Raw genomic sequence first — 21,070 nt, forward strand, 5'->3', positions numbered from 1 at the left:
TCTATTAAGATTTAAGCCATAATAGGTTGAATAAATGACTTCTATGACCCATTACAGGTGCAAACTAACTACTTAAGTGTTTAATTTGAACTATATTGTAGATTTAGAATAGTTTTTTTTGGGTTTAAATCTGTTCTTACTTGCTCGTTACTTTATATCTACTTCAGTGATATATCAAACTTCAAAATGTGTTATCCAGACAGGCCTATCAAAGTACGGGATGGAGAAGTTTCCTTTTTTAGAGTTCATGAAATGGGCCTATCCCATTAAACATGCATCAGGAGTCACTTTAAGAGAGGGGCCACGGGGGCAGAGTGCTGTTAACCTATATGCTCTCAACAATACTGTCATGTGAAATCAACAAGCTCCAGGAGAACCGAGCCGATGGATTTGCTTCACTTTCAGACCTACACAGTCCCTATATAGTACACAAAATGGACAGTTGTGAGTTTAAACCACGTTATAATGCTGTCACCTCATCGAAAACAGACCTAGAAATGTGTTTTGTCAACATCTCCAAAGCTCAAAATGCTCTGTTCCACCTCGTGATGTCATGTAGTGACAGTTTTCAAGTTAACAGCTACTTTTTTCACCTTTTGTTTAGCAGAGATTGGTAATTCCAGTGCTGAAATTATCCAAATAATCCTTGTGAGGATGTATGGAGTTTAAAAACACAGTGGAGCACTTCCTGTATTACCACATGATGACATCACGAGGTGGAACAGAGTGAACAGAGTCAGCTTAAATATGCAGGGTTTCTGTGTTAAACGTGTGTGAATGAAACAAAACACAACTCCAGGTCTGTTTGTAATGAGAAAGCGACATTATAACAGATCAGAAAACGGCGTAATATCGGCTCTTTATCTTATGCTACTATAAGGTCAAAGGTCAGTGTGAGCCAATTTAATCTAATTAGCCAAACGGTGCGTTAAATACTAAAGAAAACAGACAAAATACGTGAAATAATAACTTAATTTTCCTGATTCAATTGGGGTTCAAAGCAGCATTTCAGAAAATCAGAAAATTATCTCTGGTGGTGCAGGGTTTTTGTTAAAAATGATTAATATTGTTGCTATGAAAATATTCTCATGGTTTCGGTGTGTGTTGCGAGCGAGAGCGTGCAGTCAGCGGAGTGGAATGCTCGGAGTGAACAGTGCTGTGCAGCTGAGAGTTGGGCACATGGGAACCAACATCCCGCTACTTTCTTTCATTCAAAACACAACGAGCTAAAGATGTTTATTTTGAATTTCGTGCGTCTGCCGTCATCGATAAACTGGCTCGGTATCGACGGCCTTTCACGAGCGCGCGAAAAGGTCTCATCACGGGTTTAAACTTGACGAAATTGTCGGTCTAGTCTAGAAATACTGTTGGTAGCTGGTGGCGCTGGTGGTGTTTTGATAGAAAAGTAGGCTGCACTGAAGCATTACTCTTTGAAATGGGAATCCTTTTGTGACATAAGAAAATAGGTGTGACCAGAAACAGACAAATCTCTCGCTTATAACCATCTGTGTAGAAGTCATTTTCAGCCTTTCTGAGCTCCAAAAACACGCCTGTATTTTCCATTTGAAGTGGAGTACTCAAAGCTGCCCAGCTGTCTTGGAGCAACATTACAGCAAACCATTACTTTGAAAAACTGAACTTCGCAAAGTAGTAAAAAACTGTTATTTCTGCTTCACCCAAAATAGGCTTATGCTATTTAAAGCTGCATTACATGACATTTCAGCCAGTAAATACACTAATTAAGCAATATATATGGAGATTTAACTATGAATCCTGCTTTTATTTGGTGAAAAATGTCGTTTTTTTGGCTTTGGGGATGATTCATACTTCCTTGCTGTCCTGCTGCCAGTGTGAACGTGCTGAAGGACCTGTTCCCGCTTCCCAAATAACTCCAAACAACCACAGATCATCTCCAAACAGACACAGGCCCCATGAACGCTGTGGACATTCCAGAGTCACTGTAAACACGGTTATGCATCATCGCCTCATTCAGTCGCTCAAAATACTCAAAAGACAAAGACAAGGGCATTCTGGTTATGTGATTCTACGTAATTACGCCACAAAAACTAATTGTGCTGTGAATTTTATTAATATTTTAGCTTTTAAACCTCAAAAAATGCACATAAAAATTCAACCAAAATTTAAAACTGCCTATTGCACCAAATCATAATATACTGCAGCACTAAAATGTTATTTATACTGGCATTTATGACCAGTGCTGCCGTCACATAGCCATTTCTTATTGGTATATTAAAGAAATACTCGTTTATCACATTTAGCAGAAAACATAAAAAATATAAAAGTAAAAATATATGCATAAAAAAATAAGTAAAAGCATAATAATAGTGTGAAGCCAGCGGAAGAGCTGACGTTCCTCCGTTAAATGATGTATAAATCCTCTGTTATGTGGTGCTGCCGGCTTTGAGTCTATGAATAGAAACTCGTTATCCATATAAATAGTGAATATGCATACAAGGATAATACGCAAATTACACACATGAAGTGCATTACTGTAAATACTATGGTGAAATTGAATCACGTTGTTAAAATGGGTCAAAGAATTATAAAAAAAAACACTATTTATAACTAGAAATGAAGATGGGACACTGAGATTTGTTTCTTTTTATGATCGGTAACGGTGAAGTCAAAATAAGTCCGCTGTGTCCTGTCTCCATCTCATTAGAAAGCGTGAAGTGTACAGTTTGCATGCTAGTTGTTGTTCGCATTATCGTGGCTGCAAAACTCGCACGACGCTCTGAAAGCTTCTGAAAGTCGTGAAAAGTTCTTATAGACTCATCGCTGTGAATAATTTAGACGCTCGGGAATGCATAAGGCGCGTGGGGAACACCTTTGTACCACCGCAAAACATTTAAACTGAAGTGTATTTCTGTTTTTTTCACATTTTTAAGCTGGTTAAAAATCAGGTACAGCGCTTGTAACTTATAATTATCACCAAATTAATGTATGCAAACATTCACTTCATTCAGCAGAGACGCATTAACAACATCAACAACGGAAGAGCCGGACCTTTTATATTCTCCTATACGCGTTTTGACAGATAATGGAGCACATTTCGGTGTTTTATTATCTAATGCAGACATACTCGTGATGTACAGCGAGTGCAGCTTATTCCCTTCTTTGTGAGACCGGTGCGCGCTCCGGCCACTCGCTCTTAAAAGCCTTTCCATTTTCCTTCCTCACAAATGCTGCATATTCATGAAGCGGTGAGTGCCAGAAAATTCCCCTTACTACAGAATTTCATGACGCAACCTATGCCACACACCTCCCTCCCTCTCTGTCAGTGTGCGCCTCTATATGCGCTCTATAATAATGCATAGGGGTAAAGTATCCACACTACCTTCTGGACCATTCTGTCAGCGTGACTAAGTGTATCTCCGCTTTCCAACGCTCACTATGATTTCCCCCGGTGTCGCACACTTCCAACGCCTATGCACGGGACACACACACACACACACACACACACGCACGGTTATACGCACAACTACAGGCCAGACACCTGTAAATACCGAGGAAGGCGCCCACGTTTGAAGCCAGCCGTATATATCGGCCGTTATGGAAACAGCGGAGAGTTGTGAGCATCTTTCACCGGTAATAAACGCGCGAGAGAGCCGGCTGGGGGGTTTAGAGGAGGTGCAGAACGCGGTACAAGACAGGCGGGCAGCGGGCCAAATGAGAGCGAGCAGGGAAAGAGACAGAATGCAGGCGGAGGAGAGAGGCGCATGTGTGGTTCATGTAAAACAGGAGCGAGGAGAAGGGCACCGGGGACAAGACGAGTTGAATTGTTCTGTAGTTCAGCTGCTGGTCGTTTTTGGTGATGCGCTCCACAGTATAGAGGAATTTCTAACTCATTCTATTGTACGTTTTGTGATTCAGTAAGTAGTCGATAAATGAATTAACACCTCAATATTTTAGGCCTCAGCTCAAGTTGTAAAATACCCTGATGTACTTAACAAGAAATAGGCCTGTCATGATTATTACTATATTGACTTATCGTTCAATATGTGCTATGAACAATAAGTTTCAGGCTCGATATGTATTGAGTGTAGCTTTTCTTTGCCTAGTGCCATCATTTTTCAGAATTTCTTTTAGTATTAGGTGTATATGATGTAATTGCGCGACGGTGGCTCAGTTGGTAGAGCGTTTGTCCACTGATCCAAAGGCTGGTGGGTCGAATCCGGCTCTCGACATGAACATCGTTGGTTGAGCTCTGACCCACTGACCCTGAAGTTGGCGGTGCGATTCCAGCTCCTACAGATTAATGCTGTCGTTGCGTCCTTGGGCAAGATACTTAACCCACCTCGTCCCCACTGTCTGTGTACACAAGTGTATGAACGTGTGAGTGAGTGGGTGAGCGGTTCCTTGATGTAAAGCGCTTTGAGTGACTTGAAGGTGGAAAAGCTCTAAACAAAAATGTGACTAATGCTCCAATAATTAAAATATAGAACACATTATAAATACTAGAACTAACTATTTTAGTGTTTCATTGTACTATTTAAGTCGCTGACACTTTTAAATCCTCAATATCTCTGATTATTCTTAAGTTAGACAAATTTTAGCAGTAGATAAACTGAACATTCTGAGAGTTTTGGCGATATATACGAATATAAGAATTGTTCACTTACACTTGAACTTATCACTACTTAAACTAGGGGAAGTGTTCGCCATTTTCGGTTTCGCCCTGAATAGCCCGATCCAACACACAAAGCATTCCTGGGTTTACGGCTCTTATTTGATCCTCGATATTACGTTTTAAGTCGTTTATTGTCTGAGGTTTATTCACAAACACCTTTTCTTTAAGATCGCCCCACAGGAAGAAATCGGGACAAGTCAGGTCTGTGGAGATCACATACTGTTGCCCCCTGTCTTTAAAACGACTTATTATTCCTTTAATGGCGTTTACGCTCGGGGCATCTCTGGTATTAAACCCAGTATTTGACCCATGTGACTCAAAGTCCCACTGTACAATGAGGGTTCGTTCCTCGGTGCTGTATTTGCTCAGATTAATGTCGGAAGAGTCGTTCTAAATGCACTGACAAAATAAAATAAAAATACAAAAGAGTTATGATTTTTTTCAGGCCTGTGTTCAAAGAGGTGAGTTCACAGAAAGTGGTTTCACGCTTTCACACAATTTTACGCCCAGTTTAACCCTGATGCTCTGCTCTATTCCTGGTTAAGTCCTGGTCTTTTTTCCTGGCAGTTCAGTTCAATAAAGTTTAAATATACTCAGTTTCAAATGGTGTTAAACCACATACAGGTCAATCTGTTTCCTCGTTGTTGGAAGACGGAATGGCTCTGGTCGTAAACAAACTTCAGTCAGGGCAGTTTGAAGTCTTGAGGTTGTGCTGCACACTTCCAAAGCTGTACAGTTCACCCGTGTCATAAGAGGCTTAGACACCGCGATGGGGAGGGAGGAGGAAGTTTGGAGCAAAAGTACAGACATGAAAAGAAGGTGGAGATGTAAAGACACTGCTCCCAAAACAGGAATTATCCCAATAATCGCTGGGAAGGGTTTGGAGCATTTCAGAGCAGACTGTAGACACATGTGTGATTAAGCCTGTACACTTCACTGTCACTCGGGGCAGAATGTCACAGCTGTCAGATGCTGTGGAAGTGGTGTCAGCTCATTAAACCTGATGAAAACATTACTTCAAGCTGCCAAGAGACTGCAGATCAATATTTAAACAAGTATCAATGAAGAGGGAAGAGGCCGTATTAGCTCACTCAGGCAAACTGCTCTTGTCTGTCGAGTTCTTCACAGACACTTCTGGAGCATCCCTGGACAAAAATGAGCAGATTTGACAAACACAGCGCAGAAATCCTAGAGTAAATATTTAGATGAATATTAGTGCATACAATGTCTTTGCTGCTGTCAGAATATTATGACTGATTCGGCGAGTAAATGACTACAACATAGACCATGGAAAAGCAGAAATACACGTCTTAATGTACATGAAAATAGACTGTATATATAAATGGACTTAGCTAACCTGCTAGCTGCCACGTTTCAAATAGCAAGTGAACATGGGCGCACTTCCAGCTCCATCGACTCTGGCTCCAATTCACTTTACACTGAAAAACTGTAACCACTTCCTGTATAACTTCAGCAGTGAGTGTTGTCTAAATCTTCATATTAACCCGCTCTACATGACCCTGGTGTTTTTATTTCACTATTGTGTCTGTAAATCAAGATATGAACATTAAAAACAGACAAATTAGGTGCGTTTTATCCCGTGGTCGCTCCCATTAGCATTAGCGACGCTGTCAATCAAACCTGTTGCTAAGCGCCTGCTCTCTGTTAAACCAGCAGTGCGGGAAGGAAGAGGCGTCGCGTTCAACATTCTGGCTCTGGATTGGCTCTTTGGTTGCTATGATACTCGTGGTTGGACCTCTTCTCTTAATTGGCTTCAATAACTGCTCTAGACTTGATGAGTTTCATTTGACTGAAACCGAACGCTATCGTTGACGTCACACTCTTAGTCCACTTCTTTACACAGTTGCATATTATGTATTCTTGTATAAAAATATTACGTATCACTGCAAACTGAATACGTGCTTCAACTTCTTACACATAAAACAACTCGTACCGAAGTAGTATTCTGCAGTACTCATGTGAAACCTTGTCCACGTAGTCTGAAGCTGCATAACCTACAATAAAAGTTAAAAGTTTGGACATTCAGCGTTTATTTATTCATTTATTTTTTTACTACTTTTTACACTTTACATGCAGAAAACATCAAATAGCAAAGAAAGAATATATATTAATAACTACTACATCTTTTTCGATAAAGCAAAGGTTGGCTACTTTGAGGATTTTAATTAAAAAAATACTTCTTTCCTACATAATTTCATATATCTTACTTCATATATTTGTCTTCTGTGTTTATATAAAATGTAGAAAGTAGTAAAAAAAAATAAATAAATAAATAAAAACAATGAATGAGAGTGAATGAGGATGTGTCTAAATTGAATATCAGAAGATAAGACAAATTCTATATATATTTTGTATGGTCATATTGTTATGCTTCTTTGCTACATATAGATCTTGTTCTCTGATATTTCATCTCATCATCAAACCGTTAAAGCACTTGTACTCTAATAGCTTCTGAACAACGTTTTAAGAGCGTGATAACAAGAACACTCTCCTTTTCAAATAGCGCATTTAAGACATATCAAAGTAAACACCATTACCAAGGTCTACCAATTATAAAACTGAGCGTTGGTGGAAAAAGCGGTGCTTAAGAAACAGCCTGAGGGATTCACTGGCTGCACTTTGAGCTTTGCATTGTTTTGCACTGCCTTGGCACTTGTTAGCATTTTCTGTCCTCAAAATCTCCACACAACAATGCCCGAGGGAAGCTTACCTCTCCTTTAATGTGAGACAAATCTATTAGCACTGGCACACTATCCCCGCACACAAGGGACTGTCAACATAATGGGAAAGGTAACTCAGAGCTCAGCAGTTCAAACTCAGGTGAAATTAGAGCGATCAAAACCGTATGGCTCCGGGCGAAATGTGGTGCAGTCTGGATTATCATCATTTGGTGCTTTTTTTGGCAGATTTTTAGACTTAGAATGTGCACAAATGTGAAGGTTAGCCGTCGACCTGCCACGATAACACGGCCATTTTGACGTGTGATGATATGATGAAGAAAATACATAAAAACAACATTTGTAGAGCAGTCTGATTCACTGACCCAACATAACTGACCCATAAGTTGGCGGTTAACCCACCTTAACCACCCAGTATGTGACCATTTAACAATACTGAAACTAATTTATGCCACTGACACGATCACCCTAAAGCAGGATTACTACAATATTGTAAAAATCTGCAATAAATAAACAGAACGAAACACTTTAGTTCTTAGTTTGTCTTTGTAATGAGTCTTAGAAGAGATTTATTCAACCTTTTCCAGCTCAATTCTTGTCATCTAGTCAAAAAATAACCAAAAAATGTCCCAGTACTGCAAAGAAAAAGTACACGCCATAAATATTGTGTCTACTTTCATATACTGTGTGCTTGGTGTACCTTGGGCCAGACACTTCTTATAAACTACCTATTGTTCAAATGCATTTTTCCTGCTTTACACGCTATGTAAACAAATCCAACGTTTGCTACTTACAATACAAGATACTTACTGCTTGAATAATGTCATATTCTAATGTAAGGAAAGGCTCAATAGGAATTTCAGAATCACAGTGACATAAAAAGTCTTTAGATTTTATTTTTTTAGATGTGGTGCTGTCCAATTATTTCAGAGTGATGAAAAGTAGTAAAAGCAGTTTAGATACTATTTTAATTAAGTTTGAAGCAAGTTCCAGTCTGTTCATTTTGTTCAATGTAATAAAACTGATTTTTGATTGTGAATTTGTTAACTAGAATAACTTAGACCAGGGATGGGAAAACTTTTTGACACAATGGGTTTTAAAATTTGACAGAGGCCGGGCCAGGATACATATGTATATATATTACATTAGAGGTTTGGCCTGTAACATGTAGCAAAGCAAAAATAATAAAGCTCATTGTACAAATTGTTTTCCAAATCCATTCTTTTAAAAACTCACCTTCGGCTTTTGCTAATTTGAATGGCAGCATAAAACTTGCCTTGGTACTTCGATTGGACTTAGTGAAAAAATATTTTGTTGTCCACTTCGTATTAAACACTGAGCGCTCACAGTCTTTTCTTTTCTTTGATAAGCTAATTTGTGCAGAAAGGCTGATGAGTTAATAAAAGAGTAATACACGCGAACAAGGTTGATGTAGCTGAAGTGCTCCATTTTTAGGTAAATTGAACAAGGTTAACCTATTTTAATATAATTTGGTCACTTTCGGCTGGCCAGATTAATAAACCCAGCGGGCCATGTGAGGCTCCCGGGCCATAGTTTGCCCACCCCTGATTTAGTAGCTGGGTATTGATACTTTTGAGACATAAGTGTAAAGGTAATGTTACATGTAGTTGAGAATTACACTATACACTGTGTATGTTCTGCTAGTACCATGTATGACGACACTGTCCCCGTCAAATTAATACAAGGAGAATAAATAAATGAGAAATAATTAACAGCTGATAAATTTAGCACATGACTTCTACTTAAGGTGAAAGACGAAACCCCATTGCAGACCTACATGTCTCTGATTAGCTATGCACAAAAAGACCTCATTCCCCTTTGCCTTGCCCTGAGTCTGAAGATTAGAAGTTCCCTGCCACAGCCACTCGTGAGCCTGCTGGAGTCTCAACCAGGGCTGGTCTCCTGCCAGATTCAGAGGAGATTGGAGATTTCAAAGTCAAGTCAGTTCAAAGACTCGGCTGTGAAACGTTCAAAAGAACAGAGTGGACCAGGGAGCAGGGAGCACAGGGGGTAAAGAGAGTGTCTTATAGTCAAGTGCAAAGAATAGGAGGACGGGAACAAGACTTGAAAAGAGTGTCAGACTTAATACAGCTAATGTTCCGTTCAGGTGAAAAGAGAAAATAGTTAGAGGATATTTTGGAGGAAAGTTCGTCTTGTCCTAAATGTTCTGCAGTGGAGATACAGTCGGAAACCTGAGGAGTGGGGTACAGTTTTGGAAAAAGATGAAATTAAATCAAATATGAACTCGCTGTAAACCTTCATTTATTTTGGTCATAAACAAGTAAAAAAAAAAAAAAAGTTGTAGAAGTCTTGTTTAAAAAGTCACTTATATATTCTAACACAAACCCTGTATCTCTATTATTCATCGAACACTACACTGATAAAACAGAGCATCCTCTTCCAAAGGTGCTTCATGTGTCACCGTCTCTGTTCTCTCACAATGATACGGCTTTGACACCGCGGTAACACCCTGTATCCCGGGACAACAAACATGTTTGGAATTTCCTTTATCAGCTTGACTTTGGGAAAGGACAAAAGAGCACGTCCTCGCTCCAGAGATTTATATGGGAACAAATAAAGGTCACGTACAGTGTCTGAGAGAGGTGATACGGTTCTTACAGGTCAAAACCACAGTGTAGTTTACATGAGCATTATGAACAGCTGAGAGGTGCAATCTAAAAAAAAAAAAACACATCTTTCTAAATAAAAAAAAGTACACGCAAAAGGCATTGTGATGAAAGTCATATTAATATTTAAAAGGGAATGTGTAATACGTTTGTGTGCCTGTGTTGCAGCTGCAGCAAACACAAATGCCCACAGAGGATAATAAAGATACTTTGAACCTCTTGAACCCAAGTTTCAATACTGTTTATGCCATATGCTGTTTTCACACTGAAATGCTAGACATATATATAGTATCCTGACCATTGTTTTAGTGTTTTAAAGCATAGTTATAGTCACTTAATGACAGCAGGACTAAAATAACGGTGTTATTTTTGTGTCCACATGACAGTGCTGGCCTGACGTTGGCTGCTCGTCTATAGGGGTGGAATTAGCTGGAGCCAGTGCCTCTGCCTGATTCAGCGGTCCTGCTCTTTCCTCTGTAAGCTCGCTGGCCACGGGGAATGCCAGCTCATCGACTATTATAATGATGGCCTCCCCACTGTGCTGCTGCTCTGATTGCTCCTCTCATCTACCCAAATGTCCCTCTCTCTCTGCCATCCTTCTGCTCTTCTTGCTCAAACAAAAACTAATCCCAGTTTGTTTGGCGCTATTGTCAGTTCAGTATGCAAAAAAAAGCAAAGCATGAATGTTTTCAAAGCAAACATGGTTAGTTATGTTTGGCAAACTTTACGGAACATTACTGTGTCAGCCTGCCCTATATTGAGTGCCTTACCTCTCTAAACAGGGGTACACTGATATGGGCAGCATAGTGTTGACACAAGCTTTGGGTCTGCTGGTGTACACAGCACTCACCTTGAGTTTGTCGAAGCGCTCAGTGAGTGAGCACACCTGGTGCTCGCGATGGCGTCCCACCAGCTTACACAGGGCACAGATGAGCTGGTCGTCCACCATGCAGTACATGTTGACCTTCTCGTTCTCATGCTCCATGCAGGTCAGGCCTCGGATGTGCGTGTCTGGGACAGGTTCCACCAGGCGGTGGCTGGTGAAGGGCTTTTTGTTTGGGTGAGTGGCCCTCAGGCAGCGGTCACAGTATGACACTTCACATGTCACACACGTCTTCACCGCCTCTCGGGGAGGGTCCTGCTCACAGAACTGGCAGCTAATGCGATAGTCCATCTTGGCGATGACCGCCGGGCTGTGGTTGGCGTTGTTGTGGTTGGTGTGGTTACTGTGGTTGGCAAGCGAGTGCGAGTGGCTGGAAGTGGCCGGGCTGCCGCGGGCACTACTTCCGCTGGTGCCGCTGCCGCCGCCCAGGGTGCCTATGGTGCCTATGCTGGCGCTGATGGTGGCGGTGTAGGGCCGCTGCGGGGGCGGCAGGCGGCGGCTCTCGGTGGGGGAGTTGGGGCCACTGAGGGAGGCCTTTTGAAAGCGGTCAATGATGTTCTGCAGAGTCACATTGCGCTTTAGGCCCTCCAGCCCTCTGTGATTCAGCGTGATGACGTAGCGGCACGTGGGACACTGGAAAGCGGAGATGGACTCGAGAGGTTTGCTGGTGGAGCAGTGAGACACCAGGATACGGTGGGCACAGTTAAAACACAGAGAGTGGGCACAGGGCAACAGCAGAGGGTCTTCAAACAACTCCAGGCAGATCGGGCACGTTAGCTCAGACTCCAGTGTTTCCATTTTCAATTAAACCAATCCAAGAGTGACATCAATTCCCACAGAAGCTGGCCCGTAACCTGCAATAGAGAGGACACACATAAGCACTCTGGAACTGTTCAAACTTTCTCTGTACTTTTATCCCCAGGTGCTACTTTTTATTGAATACTACAGCAGAAACAGCACACCCGCCCATTCACCCCTGTCTGATTGTAACGCCAACCGGCATGAGTTATTGGATTCAGGTAAGAGGGAGTGGCTTGTGCACAGTCAGCAGCCGTAGCACTAGCACACAGAGGCTAGCTGGGTTCATAGAAGTCATTAAAAAGAAATAATGTGAGAGGACAGTTCTTTATGCTCCGAGTGGCAAAAAGGAAGGAACCAACAGAAGCATTGCAGGAGAATGTTTCAATATCACAACGTAATGGGAAAGCAGTGTGAATAAAACAAAACAATTGATTTCATATTTCACTAAAGTCACAGCACCTAACACATCAAACTGTCTCCCTCGGGCGGCCCTTAATCCATTTGGATGGAAAAACGACACCATAACTGTGTGGGCTTATCTGAGCTCTGGGTCTCCTCTAAAACAAAACAAAGCAGAAGTAAAAGCTCTGACCTGAGAGACACAGATGATTTCATTACAGCTGCTTTTGTGAGGCAGGGCTCTTTCTGTGCCACTGAAGCAGGATTTACTACAGAGCACCTCTGCACATTCTCACTAATCACAATGACTCTGCACATCTGCTACTGGCTTTTAATTACATCACTGACCTCACTGACATTATACCAAACCAAGATAACTATTACCTGATGCCCTCCCTCATAATAATGAACTAACTAAATGACTATGCAAAACATTTTAAATGACACAAAAGGTTTTGGTTTCTAAATTTCTAAAGCATGATTTTCAAACAGTTTCATAATAAATACATGTAATAATTACAAACTGATGACATATGCTGGTCTGCTTATTTAAACTTCAGTGTAACACAATAAATCTAATTCAAAGTATTAAAGCATTAAAGCTCCTGAAGCTTCAGTGTTAAAAAGTGCTTCAGTTCTTTCTCTTTTGGCCATAGCGAAACATTCCCGATGTTTTCACATCATTTTTGCAACATAACTGTTTATGAGCACTGCATAAGATGCCTGGTGATGCACACGCCATAAAGATTGAAAGTTAAAGCCAAATTTTGGATTATTCTAACTCCATGGAGACAAGAAGGTGGCATACCTCCACCAGCTCAAGCTGCAAGTCAGGTCTGTGAAGAGGCAAGCCCACTAGTGTAAGAATTAAATAAATGCTTTTATTTTCTCTAAGGAATAACAACAATGAGTAACAACACAATTAAAAATAACTATTCTAAGATTGTAGCTGCAGACAGTTGCACAACAGTTGAGCTGTTACTGGCACTTGGATTACATAATTATCCTGAAGTTGTCAAAACATGATTTCTGTGTGAGAAGTCATTGTTTCAGAAATGTGCTATTCAACAGAAAAGTGCATTAGTATTGGCATTCTAAGCCTCTTTCAATGAACAAGCCGTGGCACTATCTCTGGATCAATACTGCATTGTTTGAAGAACAGACAACAGCACCTGAGATGTTTATCTCTCAATCCTCATGTCTACATCCATGAAATGAAGAAACCCAAATGTGCTCGGAGAGAAAGCAGACAAGCACTGAAAGCTATTTGAAAGCCATTACTAGAAAAATAAAAAGCAATAAGAGATTTGACTAAAGTAATACGTAAAAGCGCTGGTGTGATGCTGGTGTGTTGTGCATCTTATCAGAGGGAATGGCCCTATAGAAGCAAATAGTGCAATACATCACTGTTAACAATCTAAATGGGCACTGGGTTCTGCTCGGTCACATTGCAAACAAACCTAATCTATCTCCGGTGTATTTAGTGGTTCATTAACAGGAACCAGTGATTCAGAAATAATACTGTAGCAGCGTGATTATAGTGGACAAGGATAAGGAGGTTAACACCACAGAGCCAACCGCACAGCACTGATAAGACATAACAGCAGAGGAAAGAACGGTAACGTGGACAGGTAGTCTCAGGTGTTTTATTCACGGTTTTGGTTGTACATTCATAAACTCTGAGTTGGATGCAGCGAGGAACAGGTAAGAAAATGCAGTGACTTGAACCATGTGAAAAACTCCATTCACACGGACTAGTATTACTGAAGGAATCTGCGTTAATTACAACCTGTGAACGCGGCGTTAGCAATCAACAGACCAACTCACACGGCACAAAGCTGGAACCAGTGTTTTATTCAATACTATTCATTTAGCACGTGTAGCTGTTTTGATCCTGCTTTAACATAACATAATAACACATAATTTCACATATTTATTTAAAGGCGCCCTTCTTTTTATTGATAGTGAAGACGCTACCTGCAATTGAGGCGTCTCTTTGCGTATAAAGTTCCACACTAGTGCTGTGACGATACATATCATGGCAACGATAGAAAAGTGTCTATCGTGCCACTTCTCTGCTATCGTTTCTATCGTTTCTAACCTAATTCGATCAGTTATTGCCGCAAATATATCATTAAATAGCCTGGGTAGGGTTGTCTTGTCACTATGCACCCTCTAAGTTTATTTAAGTGAAAATAAAGAAGAAGAATATGAGATTTTTTGTGTGTTTTTACGATATGAAGCTGCTTTACGTTCTTTGATTCTCACGTGGGTTTGCAACACACTTTAACGTTATTTAACTCATGAGTGCTGAACGATGGACACGAGTCACAACAGACAGAGGAAGCTACTCAGGCAGATCAAGAAGAAGCACTTTTACCGAAAAAAGGGGGTACGTCTGTGACTGTTGTGTGACTGTTACATTTTGGGTTCAATGGGTAAGACACGGAGCAGAAGATGGACATATGCAAGTTGTGCTACAAGATTATTCCTGCGCCCTATGCACAACGCAACAAACGTCTTCTATCGCCTAAAGAAGGTCCACGAAAAAGAATACATAAGAAAACCAAGTTGTGGAACTGCGGGGGCAAGTTGCATATAGAAAAACTATAGCCAGTCGAGGATAACGTATGAGAAAACGTCCATAAACAAATAACACGTGCCATCTCATGTTACATTTTATTTATTATTTATTATTTTGCCTCTCATGCTAAAAAAAAGAATGAATTGTAATACTATCTGCCCACAGTATCTAATTATTAAATCAATCCATAAACCATTTAAGTGATACATGATGATAAAAATTTAAATTGCTGTCAAAATATGTTATTACATGACATGACGTGTTTGTTTTATTTCAACAGAGACAACTCAACTGCCCCTTTTTGCACCTCCCCACTCCCTCCTGTGTCCGAGCCTGGAGCTGGGCGGAGATTTTTGGCTCCTCCCGTGCACACCTGGGGCTAATCACCAATCAACCACACCTGGGAAGGATAAGAGGAGCAAGGACCTGACACCCAGCGCCAGATCGTTCGTGTATCTTTGTGGTACTCCTTGCTTGGCTCCGTTCTTGTTTTTGTGCTCTTTGGATTTTACTTACTGAATGTTCTTGCTCCATACCAGATCCTGCTCCCTGGACTTGCTCTCCTCTCCTGTTTTCAACCCTGCTCTTCCCCACCGGTGCTGTTCTCCGCACGCTCTCACCTTGGACCACGGCACTCTCCCCGATTCACTGTTTGATCTACCGTCGTTTTGCACTTTTGTTGTAAATAAACACTGTTAAATTATTCCCCGAGTTCTGTCTTTTTAGTCCCCTTTGTCCGACATTACGACATTTTCAGAGAATAACTGAAAACATGCTTTATTGTGGTGTATCGTGATATATATATCGTTATCATGATATAAAACAATCTATATATGAGTGATTTTTTTTCCATATCACCCAGCACTATTCCCCAGTATGGCTTTTGAGAAATGTAAACACGTCTGTATAGCAATTTGAAACATTTACATATTAACTTGGAATGTTTTTTACCAATTTATCTGGCATAAGGACATTAGGCTTTTAAATTTCTTTGGCTACCTTTGTATAATTCTGTTTTATCTAACACACACACACACACACGTAGGAGTAAAGGCAGGGACGGTAGTTGCGTGCTTACTCTGTCTCGCTCTACTTTTTCCTACACGATTATTACTGCACTTGCATAATCCAAATTTGTTTACAAGTCAGAACGCATCGTACTTCATGGACCCAAACAAACCACAAAAGCGACACAACAATTCAGCTTTAGGTTAAACATGTCAACAACAGGATACACACCAGGTCAGGTCGCTGTACACAGACACGCCAACCTAACCTCAAATGAAAAACAACTGCTGACTACGAGCACTAGTCTTTATGTTCTTATTCCATATTTAATCAACACGATTACATTCTGCTTCAATCAATAGTACTGTATTACTGCTTCGGGCCATCGCGTCTCTTATAAGCGGCGCTGCGTTTAGTACAAACTATAATCTCGTCTTTACATATTACCAGGAATACGGACATGTCAAAACAAAAGGCGCAAAATCAAAACATCCATTTGTTAAGCCCTTCAGATCAGCGCTGACAAGAACTTGAGTCATGTTGTTCACGATATCCCGCCACTCACTCTGCATCCTCCAAGTTTAGCACAGAGGCTAACGTGAGCGTGCTTGACGAGGCATGGGGATAAAATTAACACAGCCGCTGTTAACGCCGTCAACGGGGGCATGAGCTTCGTCGCTGGGGAAACGGTTGCGGGCGACAATAGCGGGAGAACCTCTGGCGTTATGTAAAACAAAGTGAAACGATTAGAAAGGGAGGCCGGTCTGTCCCACTGGCTCCTCGCATATGCCGCTTAAAACGAGGGGTAAAGGGAAGCGTTCAGCCTGGAGAGGAAACAGATCGGGTCCGTGGGCAGAAGGAAAACAGTCGCTAAATATGGTGGGCTTGGATGAAAGAAGAAATTATGCTGTAACATAAAGTGGTGAAGAAGTCTATACCTACGCATTTGAAAACGGATTAGCTAAAAAAAAAATGAGGTTACGGGTGTTATTTTGTTTGTTTGTGGTGAAAATTATACTTGAATGATGTTTATTTTTGCTCAAGTTTATCTTTATTTACACAGGGAGAGCCTAATGAGAGCACTCAGACTCTGCTTTTCATGGGCGCCGAATACAGAAAAACATCAACAAAAAAAGAAACAAAAGAAATAAATCTATTAGCCCATTTAAAACATTAAAAACAGGGGCAGGTGTCAGTATAAATGTTTGTTGTCAGATTATTAAACTGCATTAGTGGCACCAATGTATCCAAATTTGCTTGTCCTTGAAATATATTCCGTTTTTCAGAAGCAAAATAAACAAAACCATCTCAGTTCTGGTGCAGCCAGTCCTTAAACTTATACAATCATGTTGGTATTGGTCATAGGACTGTAGTTATTGCAGAATAGGGCCATCTAAATACAATCGAGCTACATTGTAAAGCATGATAAACAGTTGGATTTAAGCAGTTCACCATCTTCTTGCGTCTTTGGAGATGCTATATCTTTCCACAACATCATCCACAACATGGCATTAAACTAATCTATCTCCATGGAGACAACTAGGTCAGAACTGTGGAAAGGAAAAGCCTGTTTACAGTTAGAACGCGTATTTTTAAAGGCATTTTGTAGCAATAACGACACCTGTAACTGAATAAATGCGAACGTGCAAGATTAAAAGGCCCATATTGGACTATTTTATGATCTGTTACAACGTTGTTTCCTCATCACAAACAGGCCTAGAGTTGTGTTTTGTTTCAGTCACACATGTTTAACACACAAACACTGCATATTTAGGCTGAGTTCTTCTCTCAAACTGAAAACACTCTGTGCCACCTTGTGATGTCATGAGGTAATACAGGAAGTGCTCCACTGTGTTTACAAACTCCATACATCTTCACTAGAACAATTTAGATAATTTTGGCCCTGCAATTGCCCATCTCTACTGAACTAAAGGTAAAAGAATCAGAATCAAAAGACGTTCAACTCACAAACTACGAGCTTTTTTCAGTGATCAAGTGCAACATAAAACACTTAAAAATAATATTAAAAAGTAGAAATATAGCTATTATGAATACAATTAAGAGCATGCATAAAGTTAAAAAAGATTGAAAAAAAAGATGCACACAAAATCACCAGGGCGACCGTACATGGCGCCATCTTGGATCCACCCAAAAGGAACTTGAAAACTACCATTTCATGACATCACAAGGTGGAACCGAGCATTCTGAGCTTGGAAGATACAGCCTAATAATCCAGGATTACTCAAACATGTGTGAATGAAACAAAACACAACTCCAGGTCTGTTTTTGATGAGGCAGCAACATTACAACGTGGCTTAAATCTCACGAAAGTCCATTTTTGTGAGATATTTCATGATTTTTTTAATGATATTTAATGATTATGCGACACAGTCCAGCCAAAGCATCAACATCTCCATGGAAACAAGCAGGTGGCACACCATACACCAGAAAAGTTACAAAGTCCACCTTTAAATGAGTTACTTTTTCATTATAACTCGCGTTTCTCGTCACAGCTGTTTATTTGCTCATTTCCACCGAGACTTCCCACTCATCTGTCGTTTCCATCAGTCTGGGGTAAACAGTATGAGATGAAATGCTGAACATGTGTATAGTCTTAAGTCTGAACAAATACTGACGAATACTGCTCTGATGCAATAAAATACATTTCAGCTGAAACCGTAGACTGTAGAAAGAAGCGGAATAAGTGAGTGCGACTTCAGCCTTAGCGTTCAGCTCCAGTCAAATGAAGCTCATCGAGGCTAGCGGTTATAGCTAGCAATTTGGAGCAGAGTTTCGACCGCGAGTATCATAGCAACCAAAGAGCCAATCCGGAGCCAGGCTGTTGAAAGAGGCACTTGATTTGCCTGTTATCAATGTTCATATCTTGAGTTACGGACACAATAGCGAAATAAAGACGCCAGGATCATGTAGAGCGGGTTAACACGAGCATTTTAAGACCAAAACGACGAGTCTGATGCAGCAGATACAGAGCGAGGGGCGACAGTTTCTCAATGTAAAGTGAACTGGAGCTGGAAGTGCGCTCATGCTCAATCCCTATTTTGGAACGCGCCGGCTAGCAGGTTAGCTATGTCCATTTATATATACAGTCTATGGTTTAAACGCAAAGGGGAGGACTCAGGTGCAGACTGAGATGTAGTGCATTTATCACTGACATCAAGGGAGGAATAAAAGATGTTAGGGCAGATTATAGTGAGGTTTACCAGGCCCCGGGATGTAGGAGAGTACATACAGAGCAGAAGCACAGATCAAACTCATACCGAAGTCCAGCACCTGCTTCTACAATATCCCTGGGTCAAGCTTCGAAGACAGCCACACACTCAGAAGAATATCAATATTTCTGTTACTCTTTCCACACAACACAGTATTCTCTCAGAGCAGCTCTCTCTGCTTTCTCTGAGGTGATCTGGAATCTATATTCACAGTGGGAGCTGCCAATCACGGCCTCGATGCAAGAGAAAATGTCTGGCAGAAACTCACAAAAGGTTCTCAGGGACAAAGGTGAGTGGCATGTGGCAAAGTACATCAACCCATATCAGATATTCTTCCCTGTAGGTTACATGTTCTCATTGAAATGGGAAGTTTAAGCTAATGGAGGACGACAGAGTGCAAATATACATGACTTTTTATGTAGCTAACAAACTAGGGCTTCACAATGAATCACAAATTTCACGATCGAATCAAAATACTAAGTTAGGTTGGTGCAATTATCAAACCGCAAAGGCAGCTCTACTCCTCTGCAAACAATAACATATTAAGTCTTTTGTGTAGCTGTTCAGACTTCTCCAAACGCGTTCTGAAATGCTTCGGAATTCTTGGATTATTTTATCAGTTTATATTTCTGTCTTCTCTCAAATGTGAGTGCTCCTGGAGTTTGCGACGTACACTCTCAACAGAATCCTACTCGGTAAACATAATATACATCTCAATCGGAATAAATCTATCTATCTAAATTTGATTTTTCATGCAGACCTCAGACTGTATAAAGATATGGACTAAGTGAGTGCGACAAATGAAGCTCATCGACGCTAGATTAGATTTAGCGGCGAATTTAGCGCCAGGTTCCACGTTTGGAGTTCCGTCTGCGAGTATCATAGCAACCAAAGAGCCAATCCGGAGCCAGGATGTTGGAAGTAACGCCTCTTCCCGCCTGCACTGCTGGTTTAACCGAGGGCGGGCGCTTAGCAACGCTGTCAATCAAGCTTGTTGCTAATGCTATTGGGAGCGACCTCGGGGAAAGAAGGCGCCTGATTTGTCTCTTACTAATGTTCATATCTTGATTTATAGACACAACACTTAAATAAAAATACCAGGGTCACGTAGAGTGGGTTAATATGAACATTTTAAGACCAAAATGACGAGCCGGATAGCAATATTTACGGAGAGAGGTGGCAGTTTTCTAATGTAAAGTGAATTAGAGCCAGAGTCGATGGAGCCGGAAGCGTGCCCGTGATCACTTCCTATTTGGAACGCAGCGGCTAGAAGCTAGTTAGCTATGTCCATTTATATACAGACTATGGTGCAGCCCAATAAGAAACCCCCAAATTGACACATACCAGCAAAAAAAACAAAAAAAAACTACAATATTGCTTAAAAACTAGCAGCTTTTATGTGCAAAATATAACCAGGAATCACAGTCAATTTTTCCATCTCCAATCTCTCCAAAGTCGATAATTTTGTTCTTTTCAGATCCTAAAAAGCATTTCACTGATAAATTATTGAAGAGATCCATTTGGTACAAGCTTGGCCCATACATAACACAAAAGGTCAACATTACCAGTACAATATTCTAATCTTCTGCACGCTCATTTATGTAGAGTCATAATGAGCCGCTAAACACCAGAACTGCCCGGAAAATGTGTATAGCTCTTTAAATATTTACCATCTCAAAAAAACAATTCAAACATTGCATGACAAGACCCTGCGTGATCTCTTTTCTGTGCTTTTGAAAACACTCTTTATGAGGAAACCGAACACCAGCAGCTCCAGAACGTGTCTGAGAGAAAAGCTGACCTGTTTGTCTGTGTGATGTTGCTAGAGCGCAGAGACCCTCCCATATTTGGCACAGCACCGGTACTATAATCAGGGTACACACATTAAAAAGCCCCAGTAAAACAGCTTCGCACAGCCCCGCTTTCATTACTTTAAGTGTCAGCAGACTCCAAAACATATTTCCTAACAGAAGTCCAGTGAGAGTGTGGAGTTGGGGGATGAAATGCTGCTATTGAGAGAGTACATTTTGCAAATTGGTGTCCAAACTGCACACAAGCAAATATATGTACATCAAGGGAACGTGTCGGTGAGGCTTTCCAGACACCAAAATACTACTGCATTTCTTGTCTGGTATAGTCCAATGCAAAATGACTACAAATAAGTAAA

General features: G+C 40.8%; 1 protein-coding gene across 4 annotated transcripts in view; it reads right to left on the reverse strand.

Moving 5' to 3' along the window:
• mid2 (midline 2) overlaps positions 1-21,070 on the reverse strand; it is a 138,203-nt gene that overhangs the window by 60,906 nt on the left and 56,227 nt on the right. For all 4 annotated transcript variants that reach the window (XM_055224755.1, XM_055224757.1, XM_033973962.2 and 1 more), the window contains exon 2: positions 10,849-11,735. In XM_055224755.1, coding sequence (XP_055080730.1) covers positions 10,849-11,679 — 831 coding nt within the window. In that variant the 5' untranslated portion in view covers positions 11,680-11,735. The remainder of the gene's footprint in view (positions 1-10,848; positions 11,736-21,070) is intronic.

This window comes from Periophthalmus magnuspinnatus, chromosome 10 (assembly GCF_009829125.3).
Source record: "Periophthalmus magnuspinnatus isolate fPerMag1 chromosome 10, fPerMag1.2.pri, whole genome shotgun sequence".
Lineage (NCBI taxonomy): Eukaryota > Metazoa > Chordata > Actinopteri > Gobiiformes > Gobiidae > Periophthalmus > Periophthalmus magnuspinnatus.